The sequence below is a fragment of the Lates calcarifer genome, linkage group LG6, assembly GCF_001640805.2.
Source record: "Lates calcarifer isolate ASB-BC8 linkage group LG6, TLL_Latcal_v3, whole genome shotgun sequence".
Classification (NCBI taxonomy): Eukaryota; Metazoa; Chordata; class Actinopteri; family Centropomidae; genus Lates; species Lates calcarifer.
The window spans coordinates 27,099,217-27,116,562 of record NC_066838.1 but is presented as its reverse complement, the minus strand read 5'-3'; the positions used below and the strand labels follow the sequence as shown (position 1 = coordinate 27,116,562).

Here is a 17,346-nt window from a genome sequence, read left to right as displayed (position 1 = left end):
AAAGGACCTATCCTGATCAAAGATGACTCTCAGATTCTTTACAGTGGAGCTGGGAGCCAGGGCAATGCCGTCTAATGGAACTACATCAATAGAAAATTTCTTTCTGATGTGTTCAGGACCAATTATAATGACTTCAGCACCACTGTTTATAAATCTGAGGTGTAATTCCCTTCCAGTCCTGCAGGAGCGCTACGACAAAGAGCTGCAGAGACAGACTGTCGCCCAGGGCAACCAGAGTGCCACCTCAGAGACCGACGGATCTGCCAGTGCCAATGGAATCTCTGATGTCACGGGGAGAGGGGAGGAGTCTGCAGCACAGGGAACCAATGAAAGACTGGAACAGGTGAGTGACAGAAACAGACATTTTTTAATGATTAAATAGCAGAATATAATTTGATCATTTATACAAACGTGTCTGGATTATTGTTTTGTTTACAGACAGAGGCTCAGCTGGAGCAGACAGAGAAACAGCTTCATGGTGAGTTTCTTTTTCTTATTTATTAGACAGCATTTCCCTTTAAAAGAAAAGAGAAAAACTCCTTCATGTGATATTCAGTAATTCTCTGGTCTGAGACAGAGAAAGTTCACTTTATTTTACTTCTAATTAAAAAGCCAAAGGATGATAAATTGCCTGTGTTTGTGTTAAAATAGTTTGTGTTTCTGTGAATGTTGTATTGATTTAAAGAGTAATCATGGATGCTGCACAGTTATTAGTCTCAGTTCAGTGAACGTCTGGATTTCACATGGAAACAAACACAAACACAAGAAGCTTTGCTTTCTGCCGACTTTATTCTCTTCACTAAACTGTTCAGATTTACTTTAACTGATTATTTCTGATTGTTTCTTTTTTGATTTTGTGAGATTATGTTAGATTTTCAGCATCATTTTAAATCAGTCATCCATTTGAGGCAGGCAGGCACCAGTCTGGTGTTATTCTGTATTTTTCATTAAAGCTCATGTGCAGGCTCAAACCAACAGTGTGTTAGTCCATCCCTGGGAGGTTTAATCAGTATTGTGGCCAGTGGAGTCTGGTAGTGATATATAGTGATGTTTAATTCATACAGAATTCATTATTTAATTCATTTTAACCTTATTCTTGTTTTTTTGTTTAACCAGACATCTCTATATATCTCTACCAGACTCCATTGAGAAAAACAGGGATTTAACCATGAGCTGCTGGAATACCACTGCCTCCATCTGTTAGTGTGTCTGTGTTACTGTGTGGTACTTTTACTCATGTAAAGTATCTGATTACTTCTTCCACCACTGAAAGTCCCACAGTAACACAGACACACTAACAGATGGAGGCAGTGGTATTCCAGCAGCTCCTGGTTAAATCCCTGTTTTTGTCAGTGGAGTCTGGAGTTATATTTCCAGTTAAACTGAAAGGATCGTAATAAAAAGCTCTATCTCTGTAGGAATCCTGTCTATGAACTAACCAGACACTTGAGGGAAAATATAGAATATCACCAGTGCACTAAAGTGTTGTAGAATGTACGTCAGTGAACTGAAACGAAGGTCAGGTTTTATTTACTCATGTTTCTACTTCACCTGTTTCACAAACACCTTCACTAACAGCTTCATCCAATCCTTAAAGGACCAGACCGGTTTGTCTGAAAATCTACCTGCTGCACACAGATGATCCAACACAGTCAACATTTAATCAACATTATTTATTAAAGTGGTGTGTCAGTGTGGCTGAGAGGTGCGTTGAAGGACGCTCCAGCCTCTGAACAGGAGTCCTTTTAAAGCAGGCCTTTGTATTTCTGAGCTGAAATGATGAGTTGTTTAACTGATTAATCAATCAACAGGAAATTAATGAGCAACAGTTTTGATAACTGGTTGTTTGATGACAAAAACTTCATCCCAGCTTCTTAAATGTGAAAATAATCCAGTTTCTCAGTTTTCCGTGTCAGTGAACTCAACATCTTTAACTTTCTGACTGTTGGTCAGAAAGAAAATATTTGTATACGTGTTTTTCATTATGTTTTGACATTTTACACCTGAACAATCAGGAAGCACGGAAAAATACAATTTCTTAAAACTACATTTTGAGTCTCTCTGTAAGCCCTTTAAGATCTTCATTTTAAATCTTCTGTAGAACTGAATCTGTCAGTGGATTAATTAGTTGATTGACAGAAAATTAACACGTTTCCTTTTATATATTTTTTTGTTTATGTGAGAAAATCAAACCAAATTATTTCACTGAACTGTAAAAAGTTTAAACTCTTATTGTGTAGAAATGTGATCTCTAACTGTCTTTACCGTCCGTTCTTTATCATTGCAATAACAACTTCAGTCGTAGACGTCAGTGTCCTTGAACGCATCACTTTAGAGACCTGCTCTTGGCTGCATTAACACAATGAAAACATCACTCTGACTGTGATGGATCATTTCTAAAGGTTGATTTATGCAGAGGCGACGTTTCACCAGCAGCTGCCTGGAACGAAGAAAATCAGCCTAAAAGCTGATTCATGTTTAATTTATTTGTTCCTAATACTAGCAGATGAAAGCATGTGAACTGACCGGAGTGGCCCTTTATGGAGCTTGTTACCATAAATTCTCAAATACTGGCCTTTTAATCTGTTGTTACAGTGCAGCTACCTCCACCTCTCCTACATGTTTTTTAATCAGGTGTTTGGTTTTTATTTGAGAATTTACGGTGAACCCGCAGCCTCTTTATTGAAGCATAGAGCAGCTAGCTGGCTCAGGGCAGACACACACTACAAGCCGACACAGCCGAGAACAACTGATAAACTGTCAACATAAATGTAGCAAATAAAAGTTAATGAGGCTTCAGAGAAACATCAGGATTTTCTCCCTGATGAATGAGTTCAGGCTCCTGAGTCAGGTCTTTTCTGGCAAAGCTGCAAAAACGGATTCACACCTGTTGGATGTTGCTGCAGTCTGAGGACGTGATGGATGATGGAGTTCAGGAATTTGTCTGTTTTTGATCAGCATCTGTTCAGGACGACTGCTTCTAACAGTTAAACTTCCTCCTGACATCTAATGCTGAGTTTGTTTTAGTGTCAAGAAAGTCGACATCAAACTGATTTAGATCTAAAATACACCAGTCTAAATATGACTGCCTTCATTAGACAACACAACATTGAATTATTGTTAAATGCAAAAAACCCCATCAGACTTATTGTAGCAGCACTAGTATTGTAAATATTTAAAGGGATACCTGGGGTGTAATGATTCTGAAACTGAGAGAGAAACCATGTTACAGACGTCTACGTAGAGCTGCGCGCTAACGCTAATTATCGTGGAATAACTTTTCCTATAGAGATTTCCAGACTTACAGCCACGTCAGGTTAGGTTGACTCACATAGCTCAGGAACAGCAGCCACACAAGCTAATGTTTGTACGAAAGCAGCCGTGCACAGCAGGACGTCAGGAGCGGGAGAAAAAAGAGGTAATGACGACTGGAAATGTTAACAAAAACTGGAGAGACGAACACTAAGACACATTTAAATCAGAAAATAATTCACTTTAAAGTCAGACTAAGCTGCATATTTTGTAAATATTACACATTACACAAACACTTAGTATTGTCTTCCATCTGTGCCTGTCATGTGATTATTGGTCCAATCACGATCTAGAGATCACACCTGCAGTAAAAGTTCAGCTGGTTTAATTAAAGATGAATAATAACCCTGAGACTGCAGACCCCAAACAGTTTCAGTGGAAACTTCTGTTTTACTAAATGTTTAATGACTGCTTCTCAGCTGAGCAAACATATAAACGTGCCGTCAGCGAACGCACCACAATAAACCATGATGTCTCACAGGTGTGACTGATTTTGCAGCTCAGCCAGAAAACCCCTTATTTCCCTGCCCCCTCCCCTACCCCCCATGTAGAGTAAGGAGCTGGTGTAGTGTGTGTCTGGCCTAACAGACTGCCCCTGCTGTGTGCGGCGCCCCCTTTAGGCCTGTCAGAGAAGAGCGTAGAGAAGATTGTAGCTAAGCAGGCAGCGCTAGGCTGGTCGGCTGCTCTCTGTCCAATAACTCACTGCTTTGGACCAGAGCTGGAGATGGCACTGAACACCGAGCAGGAGGAGAAGAGGCTGCTGAGGGAGCAGATCCACAACCTCGAGGTACAAACACACACCTGATCCACACACTGAACAATATTTGACTGCTTTAGGTTGTCGTAACTCTAAAGTTTAAAGTCCCCTGAAAATCCTGTCTTTGCTCCAGTGGTTTACCTTTGCACCTGTCTGCAGTGAAGCACAGGTGTACTCAAGGACCTGGTGACATCACTGAAGGGTGTGGTTACAGGTGAAACAGACGACAGCAGAGCTCTTCAGTCAGGTGTCAGAATCAGAATAATATGTTTATTATCCAGGCAGTGAACATTCACCAGCAGAGTGGATGCTCGCTGTGCTTCCTCTCACCAGCTGTGGCATTACAGGGACGCTCCAACAAACATGGATAGATGGTCTACTGATACACATGATAAACTGTCGGCTGTGCACATATTTACAGGAGCAGTCTCTGCCATTTACAGCCATAGACACAGTTACTCTGAGCAGGAGAAGCTGCTGCTTTCTTTTGATTCCACGTTCAGGTTCAGCTGTTTGTCCAAACCTGAATGCTCAGATAGGACGCACTAAAATACACGATTAATTAATCCAAACATTCAGATTTTACTGTTGCAAACCCTCAGAAACTTTGGCCTCAGAGTAAATACAAACACAGTTTGACTGTTTATTATCTGAAGAAAGGCTAAAAACATTTGACGTGCATGAGATAAAACACTGTAAAATACAAACAGAAGCTGCTTCTGCTTCTCACTTTAACTCCCTGCAGTGTAAAGGCAGCGTCCTGCCTGCTGCTACTGTCTCAGCTGAACCACAGAGAAACTAAAAAGTAAAGATGGCATCAGATGAAACGGCCACATGTTGTGTGAGAGAGAGGAAACTAATTAATTCATGACAGGAACATAAACGGCAGCTGGTGAGCAGCGGTGAAATGTCAGTGTGTACCAGACGAACAGAAAGACGCAGCTCTTTAATCCCGTCGTCTTCTGTCCTTTTCATAATATTCAGTCATCAACAGCAGCTGGGAGCCTTTTTAAAGGTTCCCAAACATGTTAGTGGAAACATACAGCACATTCAGATCATTAGAGCTGATCTCAGACGCCACACGTGGAGGGGAAAAGAAATCTTTATTATTAATTCATAGCTTCTTTTTCCTGCTGTTTCTTTAAAAGTCGCTTGAAACACAAAATCACAAGATGTATTTAAATATTTTGTATTGTGTAACAGGATGTTATAATCCAGCAACTGTCCCAGCTCATGTCCTTGGGCAAGACAAGTGTCCCAGCATGCATTTCACACCAGCCGGGGGCGACAGCTGAGGATTTGAGACAGACTTTCCTTCTGCAGCTGCATTACAGTCTACGCTTGATATATTTAATATTTGATTGATTTTTATCAGAATAATTCAGAAGATTTGATCGGATGTTTTGGGAGGAGCTGTTAGTTTGGTCAGACCTTTCAGTCAGAGTCCATGGTCATCCTCAGGAGGGATCTGAGCAGCTGAAGCCTCTGTAGACACAGAAACAAACTTCTCAGAGTCTCAGAGTGTTTCATGTTTTTATTGGACAGTTTAACAACAGAGCTGCTTCTGTGGATGTTTGACTATAAATCCTTACATCTCACCACTCTGCACTTCACATTGATAATTATATATAACATTAAATAAGAAGTATTGACCAAACTGCATCCTACTGGAAAGGAATAATACATTGGAGCTGCAAGTGTGTTGAAATAAAGTTTTTCTACTGCAGCTTTGCATGAAATGTTTACGCTCAGTGGCCACTTTTATCATCAGGTAAAGTGTTAAAAGTGTAAAGTGTTTGTGTTTCTCTGTGTTTTATTTGACTTTGAGATGTTTCTGAAAGTTTGTCTCCTGTTTTCCCGGCAGGCATCCAAACAGGCTGAAATCACCAAACTACAGGAAGAGATCACAAAGGTAAATATCATCAGACAAGATGAAGTCTGACAGGAAATATCAGTGTTGAACCAACAGAAAACAAAGCTGTTTATGAAGAATGAAAATCTGATTTCCTGTCTCTGTCTGCCCTCCAGCTGTCTGACAAGTTAAAGAAGAAGCAGGAGAGGTGAGACACCTTCAGTTAATGATCTCTGCAGGATGTGAACATGAGAGGAAGCAGGTTAATGAGAGACAGTGAACAGCAGAGTTTATCTAAAGCTTATCTGTTTATATCAGCTGCACTTTTAGACTGGATCGTAAATAAAAACAGACTGATGGATGATGAAGTTTGTGTTCATGTCTTTCTGTAGTTTTCAGCGTCTGCAGGGAGAGAAGGAGGCTCTGTACAACGACAGCAGGTCAGAAATACACTCTACTGTATAAGTGTGATGTTTGTTGTGTTGTTGAGCAGACGTGGAGCTGATGATGATGTTGTTGTTTTTGTTCCTCTGCAGGACAAAGATCGATGAGATCAACCAGAGGAAAGAGGAGGAGCTGAAGGCCGTGAACCTCCGTGTCCAGAAGCTGCAGTCAGACGTCATGGCAGCCAATCAGGTCAGACCTCAGGACTGAAGGAACACTCACAGAATATCTCTGAACAGCACTGACGGCAGCATCCATTAAATTCCCTGATCGACATCTTCTCCCTACACTGTGGCTACAGACTCAAAGATTTGTTAACTACTGTCACTGTTACTGCTCCTTCTGCTAAAGACTAACCTGTGTTTGTGTTGTTGTTTAGGTGACAGCAGAGCTGAGAGAGCACCTGCAGAGCAAAGAGAAAGAGCATGAGCTGGCTCTGCACACACTGAAAGATCAGGTAATAACACACAAACACACTCAGGGAACAACAAGAGTGCCTTAAGACCAAAGTGGAAGTAACTGACCTCCACACATCCTGGCATTTTGCAGCAACAAATTAGCCTCTGAGCCTTGATTCAGGGCAAAGACAAGTCAAACTGACATGTAATAACAATGGAAAGCTAAGGTCCAACAGAGGAAATCTGTTCACACTTTTTTAGATTATTATCCACATTATTATCCAAAGGACAGACGGGGTGGGGGGGAGGAAGATGATAAGGAAACAAGGGAGTGTGTTGGATCGATGGGAGGAATGTGGCTAAAACTGAGGACTGTAGGAACTCCTGCTTCCTTCTGTCACTGCTCTGTGAAGACGTTTCCTGCCAAAGTGAATGAATCTTTAAAAATTGATTCATGTTCACCAAGAGCTGTTTTCAAAATGGAAAACAAATGTAAAAAAAAAGAGATGCCCATGCTGAGAGAGGGAGATGGAGCTCGATAATACGGATTGATTTTTCTTTCCCGACCCTGTCATATGACATAAAAATATAAATATGTTTTCCAATATCACTTAGGCAGTGGAACAGCCTGGTGTTGATTTCTCTGCCTGCTGCTCTGTGTTTCTGACCTGCTTTATTCTGCTCTTATCCTCCTCCTCTGTTCTTTATCCCTCTTTTTGTCTTTTTATTTTGTGTTCTTCTGGTTGTGTCCATGTTTTAAATCCTTCTCTGATTCTTGCTTTTCTTCTCTTTTTCTGGCTTTTTTTTTTTTTTTTCCCTATATCGGAACTCTTCTCTGTACGTTCTTCCCTCTGTTCTGTTCTCTCTGCTGCCTCCTCCCTGTGGTTCGCGGGTACTACAGGTAGCCAATCAGAGCGCAGTCAGTCAGGAGCAGGTGGACAGCATCCTGCAGGAGAACGATGCTCTGAGGACAAACCTAGCTGCTCTAGAACAGGTAATAACCCTGGAGAACATCATGTAGAAGGTTAACCTCCCCCAGAACAGTGCTCAGTGGACTAACCTCGCTGCTGAAATGATTAGTAAACCTGGAGAACGCTACGTAGAACCCTGACGATTTCTCTGATGACTAACCTAGCTGCTAATAACCACACACCCAGTTAGAAAAGATGAATTCTTATGCTGGATTAGATGGAGTCTGGATTATGTTGACCCAATAAAGTATCTAGAACTGGCTCTTCTGCAATAGAATAATTCAGGTTCTTACTACAGTGCAAAGCTGGTTCTAAGTGAGAACATCTTGAACTATAAATAAGACAAACCTCACTCAGTATGGAACTATAACCCTTCTTACAGGAGAACGGTGCTCTGAGAACTAACCTTTACGATCTTGAACAGGTAATTATATCTCAGGCAGAACCTAGGTTCCCTTAGATTGAAGTATTCTAGAACCACAGACCACATTTCTGGTCATAGTCTGTTGTAGAATCAGAGAATCCTGAGACCTGTAGAACTATCTTGAGTTCGATATAGCTAGAACCTAGCTAGAACCGAATAGTTCTGGACGAGACTGTTGAGAACTAACATGCACTCAAGCAGAGAACATAGCTCTGAGGACTAAAGCCAGTGCTGGAGCAGAAGAAATCTAAAATACCATCTTCCAGAAACACTATCTAGAACCCATTTTACATTGACAGAATCATGAAGGCCTTTAAGTCAACCCCTCACTCAGTGTGGAACTATAACCCATCTCACAGGAGAACAGTGCTCTGAGGACTAATCTGTGCGCTCTTGAACAGGTAATTATATCTTAGGCTTTAATTAGAGCCCTTATGTAGAACCTTTAGATTGATGGTCTGAAACTAGTGTAGAACCCCAGAACCTTCTCCCAAAACCCTCGATAACAATCAAAATGTTCTAAAGCCAGCCCTGACACCTTATAGAACCCTAACAAGAACCCAGTGTATGTTCTGAGTCATCCATCTCATCCATCTCCAACTGACTTTACCCGGTTTGACTACTGGACTCTGCTGTCTCATTTACTGCCATCTACTGTCTCCTAGTTGTTGTCATTCTGTTGCTTTCTACTCATCTGTTCCATTGTTTTGTGGCATCTGATGTCTTCTACTGTCACATGTGGTAGTACTCTTCAGCTCCATATCGCCCATCCTCCTCTCCATCAACTCCACCATCGAACTCTGCACTAACAGGTGTGTTTTCGTTTAAAAATCTGAAGATAAATAAAGTTTATTGAATCGTGTGCAGATCCAGACGGTGAAGACGCAGGAGATGAATCTGTTGCGTGAGCAGCAGGAGGCGCTGACGGCCGAGCTGCAGCAGAGACGAGCTGAGCAGGAGAGTCTGTTGGCTCAGAGAGACGACCTCGACTCCCAGCTGCAGGTAACGCACACATTCACCTGTGGGTATGACACACCTGCTGCTGATTGGACTGATAACAGACCCAACAATATTTTACATTTAATTAAATTTAAAATCCACCTTTTTATTAACCTTAAACATCTCTTTTTTAATCTCAACCAGACTCCACCAGGAGTCCAGCAGGAGCTGCTGGAATACCACTGCCTCCATCTGTTGGTGTGTTTGTGTTACACACACACACTAACAGATGGAGGCAGTGGTATTCCAGCAGCTCCTGTGTTCTGCTCAGTAAAATTCCTGTTTTTGTCAATGGAGTCTGGTAGAGATTAATGTGTTCACTGTTCTTGATCAGTGATGCACCGATTCCAAAGATTTTTGTCCCTCATTTTATAAATCATTTGTCAACATATTTTATACGTCACAAACTGAGGTGTTTCCTCACCGTCTGTTTGTGTCTCTTTGCTTCTCTCAGGAGTCGAGTTTTGCGAACAGGAAGTTGTTGGAGCAGTTAACAGAGGAAGGACAAGAGAAGGAGAGACTGCTGAGAGAGCTGGACGAGGCCAAGAAGGTACACACTGAATACACACTGATACACACTGAATACACACACTGAATACACACTGATACACACTGAATACACACACTGAATACACACTGATACACACTGAATACACACTGAATACACACACTGAATACACACTGAATACACACACTGAATACACAGTGAATACACACTGAATACACGCTGAATACACACTGATACACACTGAATACACACACTGAATACACACTGAATACACACTGAATACACACTGATACACACTGAATACACACACTGAATACACACTGAATACACACTGAATACACACTGATACACACTGAATACACACACTGAATACACACTGAATACACACTGAATACACACTGAATACACACTGATACACACTGAATACACACACACTGAATACACACTGAATACACACTGAATACACACTGAATACACACACTGATACACACTGATACACACTGAATACACACACTGAATACACACACTGAATACACACACTGAATACACACAGATACACACTGAATACACACTGAATACACACTGAATACACACTGATACACACTGATACACACTGAATACACACACTGAATACACACACTGAATACACACAGATACACACTGAATACACACTGAATACACACTGTATACACACTGAATACACACTGAATACACACACTGATACACACTGAATACACACACTGTATACACAAAATACAGAAATACGCAATATGGAAAATACACACCATACAAATACACAAAAATAGACAATACACAGAGATACACACACACACACACATACACACAATGTGCAAATACACAATATACCTACACACAACTACGCAAATATACAATACACAATACACTAAAACACAAATACAGAATACTGAAAAATACAAATGTACAGTACATAGTACACACACACACACACACACACACAGACACACACAGAAAAGCGTGGCATATGTACACAAACACATCAAGGCATTAAGGTCATAACCACACTAATGACTGTGTGTGTGTGTGTGTGTGTGTGTGTGTGTGTGTGTGTGTGTGTGTGTGTGTGTGCCCGCACAGACAGCGGAGAAGAGGAAGGCCATGTTGGACGACATGGCCATGCAGCTGAACCAGGAGAAGTCCGACCACAAGGAGGCGCTGTCAGACCTCAAACTGCAGCACGAGAAGGAGGTGAGAGTCAGAGAGGAGCAGAGAGGAGCTGCTTCTCTCCTCACTCTGACTGAGGTTTTACTTTCATGGATTGTTTGATTTATTTGTGTGTACTTTATACATGTTTTATTTTCCTTTTTAATCGTACCCTGATCCATTCCCCTGTTTTTCTCCTCTCATCTTCTTGTCCCTTCCTCTCCTCCTCCTCCTCCTCCTCCTCCCAGGTTCTTGGGGTGAGGGCTCGGTATGAGAAGGAGCTCAGAGGACTCCATGAAGACAAGAACCGCTCTGAAGAGGAGATCCGACAGCAGCTGAGAGAGGAGAAGGTAAAGAGGGGGGAAGAAGAGGGAGCACCAGGAGTGAGGAGGCAGGAGGATATATCTGATCACATGGTATATCCTGCATCTGTGTGTTTTCAGGCTCGTACCAAAGAGTTGGAGGGTCTCCAGCCGAAGGTGGAGGAGCTACAGGCTCAGGTTCAGTCCATGGAGGGAACCAAAGGATGGTTCGAGAGACGACTGAAAGAGGCCGAGGTCAGTCTGACAGTTAATCAGACCAATCAGAGAAGGCCAGAGCTCATGGTAGTCAGTTAACACTCTGTAGTGTTTTAGTCACTGGAGGACGTCGCTGTGGCTGAGACACAGGTTAGCCAGCTCCTGCACTGTGGACGTTAATCACTCACCTGTACATCCAGTGCTCAGTGTTCACAGCTGCTAAACCTCACATCTAATCATAATAAAATTCACAGTCTGTCACCAGCGCCATCAAAGCAAACGCTCCTTTCTTCTCCCTGAGCCAATGACAACGCTGCGTTAAAGCAGGTGATTCAGAGAGACAGAGGTAAACCCAGAGAGAGCGAGAGACAGAGACTAATGACAGAGTGAGGACAGACGTCGTGTTAGGACAAATAAAAACAGCAAAATGAATCCAGAGGACGACCCAGCTGAGCAGTTCGTTTGGTTTCTGATGTGAAAATCCTGTCACAAACCTACTCTGATACGTCTCCTTGGACACTAGAAGCAGGTATACAGAAATCCAGGAGACCACACTGCTGCTGAGTTTAAAGCTGATGAGCCTGTTCTGTGTGAGGCATCGTTATATTTTCTGTTGCTTCCTCGTGTGTCTGGTAAATAAGGGTGAGAAACGTCTTTACAAAAATCCTCAGAGAGAATCTTTCCTGAATCGTGCAGCTCTAATCCACACACTCTGAATAAAGAGTGAGTGTTGCTGTTGCTTCTTTGTCTTCTTCACCTGGACAGGATTTACTCACACACACGTGTTGTTCTGTTTTGGGTTTGTTGTTTTTTTTGTGTCGTCTGACTGAAGACCTGTTGTGTTTGTGTGCAGGAGAACATTGAGAAGAACTCTCTGGAACATCAGGAGGAGATCAAGCAGCTGCAGAAGGAACACACACTTCAGCTGGAGGTACACAACACACACACACACACAGACACACACACACAGAACAAGATGTTTCAGAGAGCATCTTTGTAAATATAAATACAAGAGTGTGCAGGTGTTTGTTTATATGTGCAGTCTCTGTGGGTGTGTGTGTGTGTGTGTGTGTGTGTGTGTTGAAACTGGTCCAGCTCTAATTGAATGCGTGTTTCTAATTAAAGCGTAGTCGTCTCCATGGCAACACAGGGAGGTTAAATCGTGTTAACAGCAGATCAGAGTGGAGGAGGCTCATGTTAACACTGACAGTCTGTTACAGAGACACAGTCTGACGCCGTGTTGGTGAAACACTCCGCTCGCTGTCCGGCCTCTGGCGAGAAACAGAAAACACTCGTCAGTCTTTTGTCTTTCCTGTCATGTGACCTCAGCGACCCTTCCTCTCGACGAGGCGACGAGGCGTCGTTTAACCTGATGAAGTGTGTTGGAAATTAAAGAAGGCCTGATTAACACCTGACATTATGAATTGTTAAAGCCTGGCAGACGCTGCACAGCCTGAGTTGAATTTCTGCAGATCAGTTGCTGTGTGATGCTCAGTGTGTGGGGTCCAGAGATCCCTGTTAATCATAGACATGTTGACAGGATGTTGAGCAGCTCCACGATCACATTTCCCAGCATGCCTTCTGTCAGACAACTCATTGATGACCTGTAGTGCAGGGCTGTAGTCGACTCAGATGATCAATATGACGATTCGACCATTCGGGGGCGATAGAGACAGACACAGCCAATAACTTAACAGGGTCTGGGATCTGTCCCAGTAGAGCAGGGATCAGTTATCACCAGTATAACGTAATGTTAACGAGTTACATCGACATTTCTCTCTCTTCTTCTTTCTCTCTCTCTCACCTGGTGTTACCACTGTTTCCACTTCCTGTGACCATCGTTTCAAATTAAAAGCGCTCTGCAGAGTTGTGTAATTGCAACAGTGACAGTTAATTTCCTGCTGCTACAAACTGTGAACAGCAGAAACACTGTAGATATGAAGTTAGCGTCTCGTTCACAGCTCAGTTATAAATCCCCAGTCTGTTTGAACTCTCTGTAACTCCGGCCATTTCTGCTTTTACTGTGACTGTAGTCTTGGCTCAGACTGTACGGTCAGAGAAGTCCAATCACAGTCAGTCAGTGTGGAGGTCGTACATGAGGCTCTGTGCAGGCGTTTGCAGGCTCAACATCGTCCACGCAGATCAGAAAGAGTATAACAACAGCAGCAGCTACATGTCTGTGACGTCTGTCCACTGAGGGTGTGAGTGCAGATAATGTACGAGCTGCTTTGTCATCGTCATGGTTCCACTTTGGCTTCAGTCAGTTCGATACAGATCAGAACAAGAAGGACGGACAGCGCTGCTAAAGATTCAGGCTCTATAAGGAAGAAGCCACGAGAAACAGAACGTTAACGTCTTAACGAGGCGTCCAGGATTACAAAAGGCCAGAGCGATGATTCAGTCTGGAGCCTTTATCGTTCTTATCATTATCAGCCAATAGAGTACAACCCGCAGTGCATCATGGGATACGTCAGTGTGGATGTATCAGGTCTTTTGAGCCAATCAGATTACACAGGCTGACTGGTCCTCTGGTGGTCCTCTGAAATCCTTCAGGGAGAAACTGTTTCCTCAGAGACCGACTCCACTGATTACTCTGTGTGTGTGTGTGTGTGTGTGTGTGTGTGTGTGTGTGTGTGTGTGTGTGTGTGTGTGTTATCTGTTGGATAACAGCCTCGTACTAAGAGCAGAACGAGGGAAACTTAATAGGAAAAGTTAATTAATGATGGAAGAAGTCTAATTAGCAGGCGCAGGTCGGGCGCTCGGCAGGTACTCTGCGTGTCGTGGGTTTGAATTTCAGTCATCGTGTACCGTTTCCTGGCTGAGTGAACTCTGACGGTGAAGAAGAAGAAGACAGAAGACACGAGTTTATTCTGTTTCTTATAAAACTCAGATTTCAGATGAGAACTGATGATAATTAAAAGGTTTATGGTTCAGTCAAAAATTAGAAAATCAAGTCACACCTCAGAGATTCTTGGATTTTAAAAGATAAAGGACATGTTTTATAATAAAGATGTAATGGAATAAATGATGTGTTGTTTTATGTAGTTTTATTTTTCAGTCACAGCTTGAATTAAAAGTTGAAGATTAACTAGGAAAAAAGCTTGAGTGTGTAACTGGAGTGTGAAGTGACAGTGTGTGTAACCTCAGACTCTGCTGTTTAAAACATGAGTGTTTACAGTCACGTTGTCTCCACTGAGGTCTCTGAGGTCTGTAATGCTGCTCTCATCTGTTTAATACAGAGCAATGATTAAACAACAGGTGGATGGTGTCCACACATCCAGGCTTAGCTACAGGTACAGGTGCAGGACAAAAAGCAACATGGTCCACACACACACACACACACACACAGGCTGACCACCCCATCCTCATCAGTGTAATATCTCTGGAAGACCTTGGGGGAATTCCCTCAAATTTTGAACAAACTTCCACTTGGACGTGATTAGAATTAGTGGTTAATTTAGTGGTCAGAAGTCAAAGGTCAGGGCGATAGCTGCAGGTGGACTGGTTAGTGGAGACATACGACCATGAGGCAGTGATTCTTGTTACTGATATAAAAATCTTTCATGAATAAGGAGGAGGAGGATAAAAATTTTTGGACGGGCAAGTTCACATTTGCCCAACACGGTTTTATGAGTAGTTTGCATGTGTTTCTCTTTATGCTTATTATTTTATCTGCACCATGGCTTTTGTTTTTTCCTCCTTCGTCAGCATGTCTGCTTCTTCACTGTCTGTGTCTGATCCACATCCTCACTGAGCTATTTTCTTTTCTGTTCCTGTTCCTCCTTGTTTTCCTCTATTAACTGTATCCCAGTGTAATAAAAAACAAATTAACACAGAAGCTCATTTCTGCCTGATGAGGGGTGTGTGTGTGTGTGTGTGTGTGTCGGTTATTAAGGTGTTTGACATTACAGGGAATTAACAGACTCGGTTGTTTTCCTCCAGAATTACATGTTGTTTTTTTTCCTCTGTGTCAGGTGGGCGGCTGCAGCCTGCGGGCGTGTTAATGTAGATTTTAGTCAAATTAATTAGCAGCAGAAGATTAGAAGAGAATTAAATGCAGGTTTTTTTTGGAGATTAATCCCCGGTCAGCAGGATTAAGAGCAGAGTGAGGGGGCATCAGCAGAGGTGGAGATGTAGTTTGTTTAAATATTTATTTTACTTTTCTTTCACCAGGAGAGCAAAGAAAAGTTTCTTTATGTCTCGTCTGTTTTGTCGGACACACTCAGTGATGTTTCTGTAAACTGTTGAACTGTGCTGTTTAAAACATAATGTCCTCTTGTCTCTGTCCTGCAGGAGAAACAGGCAGAGATGGAGGGATTGAAGCAGCAGCTGGTGGAGGTGGAGAAACAGAGGGATGAACACGGAGACACCATCGGGAAACTCAAACAGGTAACAGCTCAGACTGTTCTTCTCAGTGACAACATGATGAGAGGATTCCTCCAGAGACAGAGCTTTTTATTAAAGAGTCAGATCCTTTACTTTAACCAGAAACATCTCTATATATCTCTACCAGACTCCATAGAGAAAAACAGGGATTTAACCAGGAGCTGCTGGAATACCACTGACAAATAGTGATGTTTCTGTTTTTTTAAAAAAAAGAATCACTCACTTTTTAAGATGAAAGTAAAGTTAAAATAAATAACCTCTGAACCACTGAAAGGTGTCCTGTGACTCTGGTCGATCAGCAGATTTAAGCTCCAGTTTAAGGTTCTTGTGATGAGTTTCAGAGTCTACATGGTGAAGCTTTAGAGATAAAGGATGACAGTGGTGGTTCCTAACCTTTGGAGATCTGAACACATGCTTGTATTTAAAGATATGAACCTCTGGAGCAAGATCATTTGTAAAATATGCAGCTGAAATATGCAAACCCAGTGGTGTGATCCTTTAAAAAGCTGTATCAGCTTCGAGGCAGAATTATTTTACAACTGTGCAGTAGTTCGAGTTTTATTCTTTCTGTCTCTGTCCTCCATCGATCTGTTCTCTCTCTGCAGGAGATAAAGGACACCGTGGACGGTCAGAGGATTCTGGAGAAGAAGGGAAGTGCAGCGGTGAGTTTAATGTTTATCTGACTGACGTTACTAAAGACGGACGGACGGACAGACTGTATGTAGAGGGACGGACAGATGGGTGGATGCACAGACAGAAAAATTTGAATAGAGATGAGAGAGAGAGAGAATATTTTGCAGAGTAATTTAAGAGCAGCCGTGCATGGAAAATAATAATTAGAAAGTAAATCCCTGACTCTGTGTGTGTGTGTGTGTGTGTGTGTGTGTGTGTGTGTGTGGTTGCGTGCGTGCGCGCAGCTGAAGGATTTGAAGCGGCAACTGCAGCTGGAGAGGAAGCGAGCGGACAAACTGCAGGAGAGACTCCAGGAGATACTGACCAACAGCAAGACCAGGACAGGTACACACACCTGAGACACCTGACACACACACATACACACACCCCGGTTTTCATAATGTTTAAGCGTCCATGGTCGTCCTGTCTCAATCTGGTCTCAGCATCTTTGGTAGTTTAGTACTGGCTCTGATGTCTCTCTAGAGTTTGAAAGAGAAGATAAACGTCTGGACAAAGCTTCTTCCAGTATTCTAGTTTTTCTTGTGTAAAAATAAAACCCAGCAGATGCAGTGTTGGTGAATGATAACAAACAGGTGTGCAGGTGTGGCGACATTAATCCTGTTGAGCTTCTTTCCAAGATGCATCCTCCTGTTCCTGGGAGTCTGGCTTCAACATGCCAAGTTCAAACCTCCAAGAATAAACGTTCAGTTTTGGGTTCCCTGTTCAGACTCCAGTTAGACTACATGTCATGTTCTCTCTGCAGTAACGGCAGCTTGTTTTGTTTCTGCCAACAGCCCAGATTAGTCAGGTCTGAATGCATGCTTCCACCTGCTGATGAAGGAACTGGTTTGGTCTACTTAGTCCCAAATTTAGATTTTTTTTCCTGTAACTGACAAAAATGACAGCACATTGAACCCAAACTC

The 17,346-nt window shown here is 42.5% G+C and overlaps 1 protein-coding gene across 3 annotated transcripts in view; it reads left to right on the top strand.

Annotated features, from left to right (window-relative positions):
• Positions 1-17,346, top strand: part of gripap1 (GRIP1 associated protein 1) — a 34,999-nt gene that overhangs the window by 5,315 nt on the left and 12,338 nt on the right. Inside the window, exons 7-24 of one of the 3 annotated variants that reach the window (XM_018670799.2) lie at positions 177-343; positions 439-478; positions 3,933-4,099; positions 5,934-5,981; positions 6,098-6,129; positions 6,314-6,361; positions 6,458-6,557; positions 6,745-6,822; positions 7,665-7,757; positions 9,026-9,160; positions 9,612-9,707; positions 10,782-10,892; positions 11,096-11,197; positions 11,291-11,404; positions 12,219-12,296; positions 15,659-15,754; positions 16,357-16,413; positions 16,669-16,768. In XM_018670799.2, the coding sequence (XP_018526315.1) occupies positions 177-343; positions 439-478; positions 3,933-4,099; positions 5,934-5,981; positions 6,098-6,129; positions 6,314-6,361; positions 6,458-6,557; positions 6,745-6,822; positions 7,665-7,757; positions 9,026-9,160; positions 9,612-9,707; positions 10,782-10,892; positions 11,096-11,197; positions 11,291-11,404; positions 12,219-12,296; positions 15,659-15,754; positions 16,357-16,413; positions 16,669-16,768 (1,662 nt within the window). The remainder of the gene's footprint in view (positions 1-176; positions 344-438; positions 479-3,932; positions 4,100-5,933; positions 5,982-6,097; positions 6,130-6,313; positions 6,362-6,457; positions 6,558-6,744; positions 6,823-7,664; positions 7,758-9,025; positions 9,161-9,611; positions 9,708-10,781; positions 10,893-11,095; positions 11,198-11,290; positions 11,405-12,218; positions 12,297-15,658; positions 15,755-16,356; positions 16,414-16,668; positions 16,769-17,346) is intronic. The other 2 variants (XM_018670801.2, XM_018670800.2) reach the window with 2 other exon arrangements.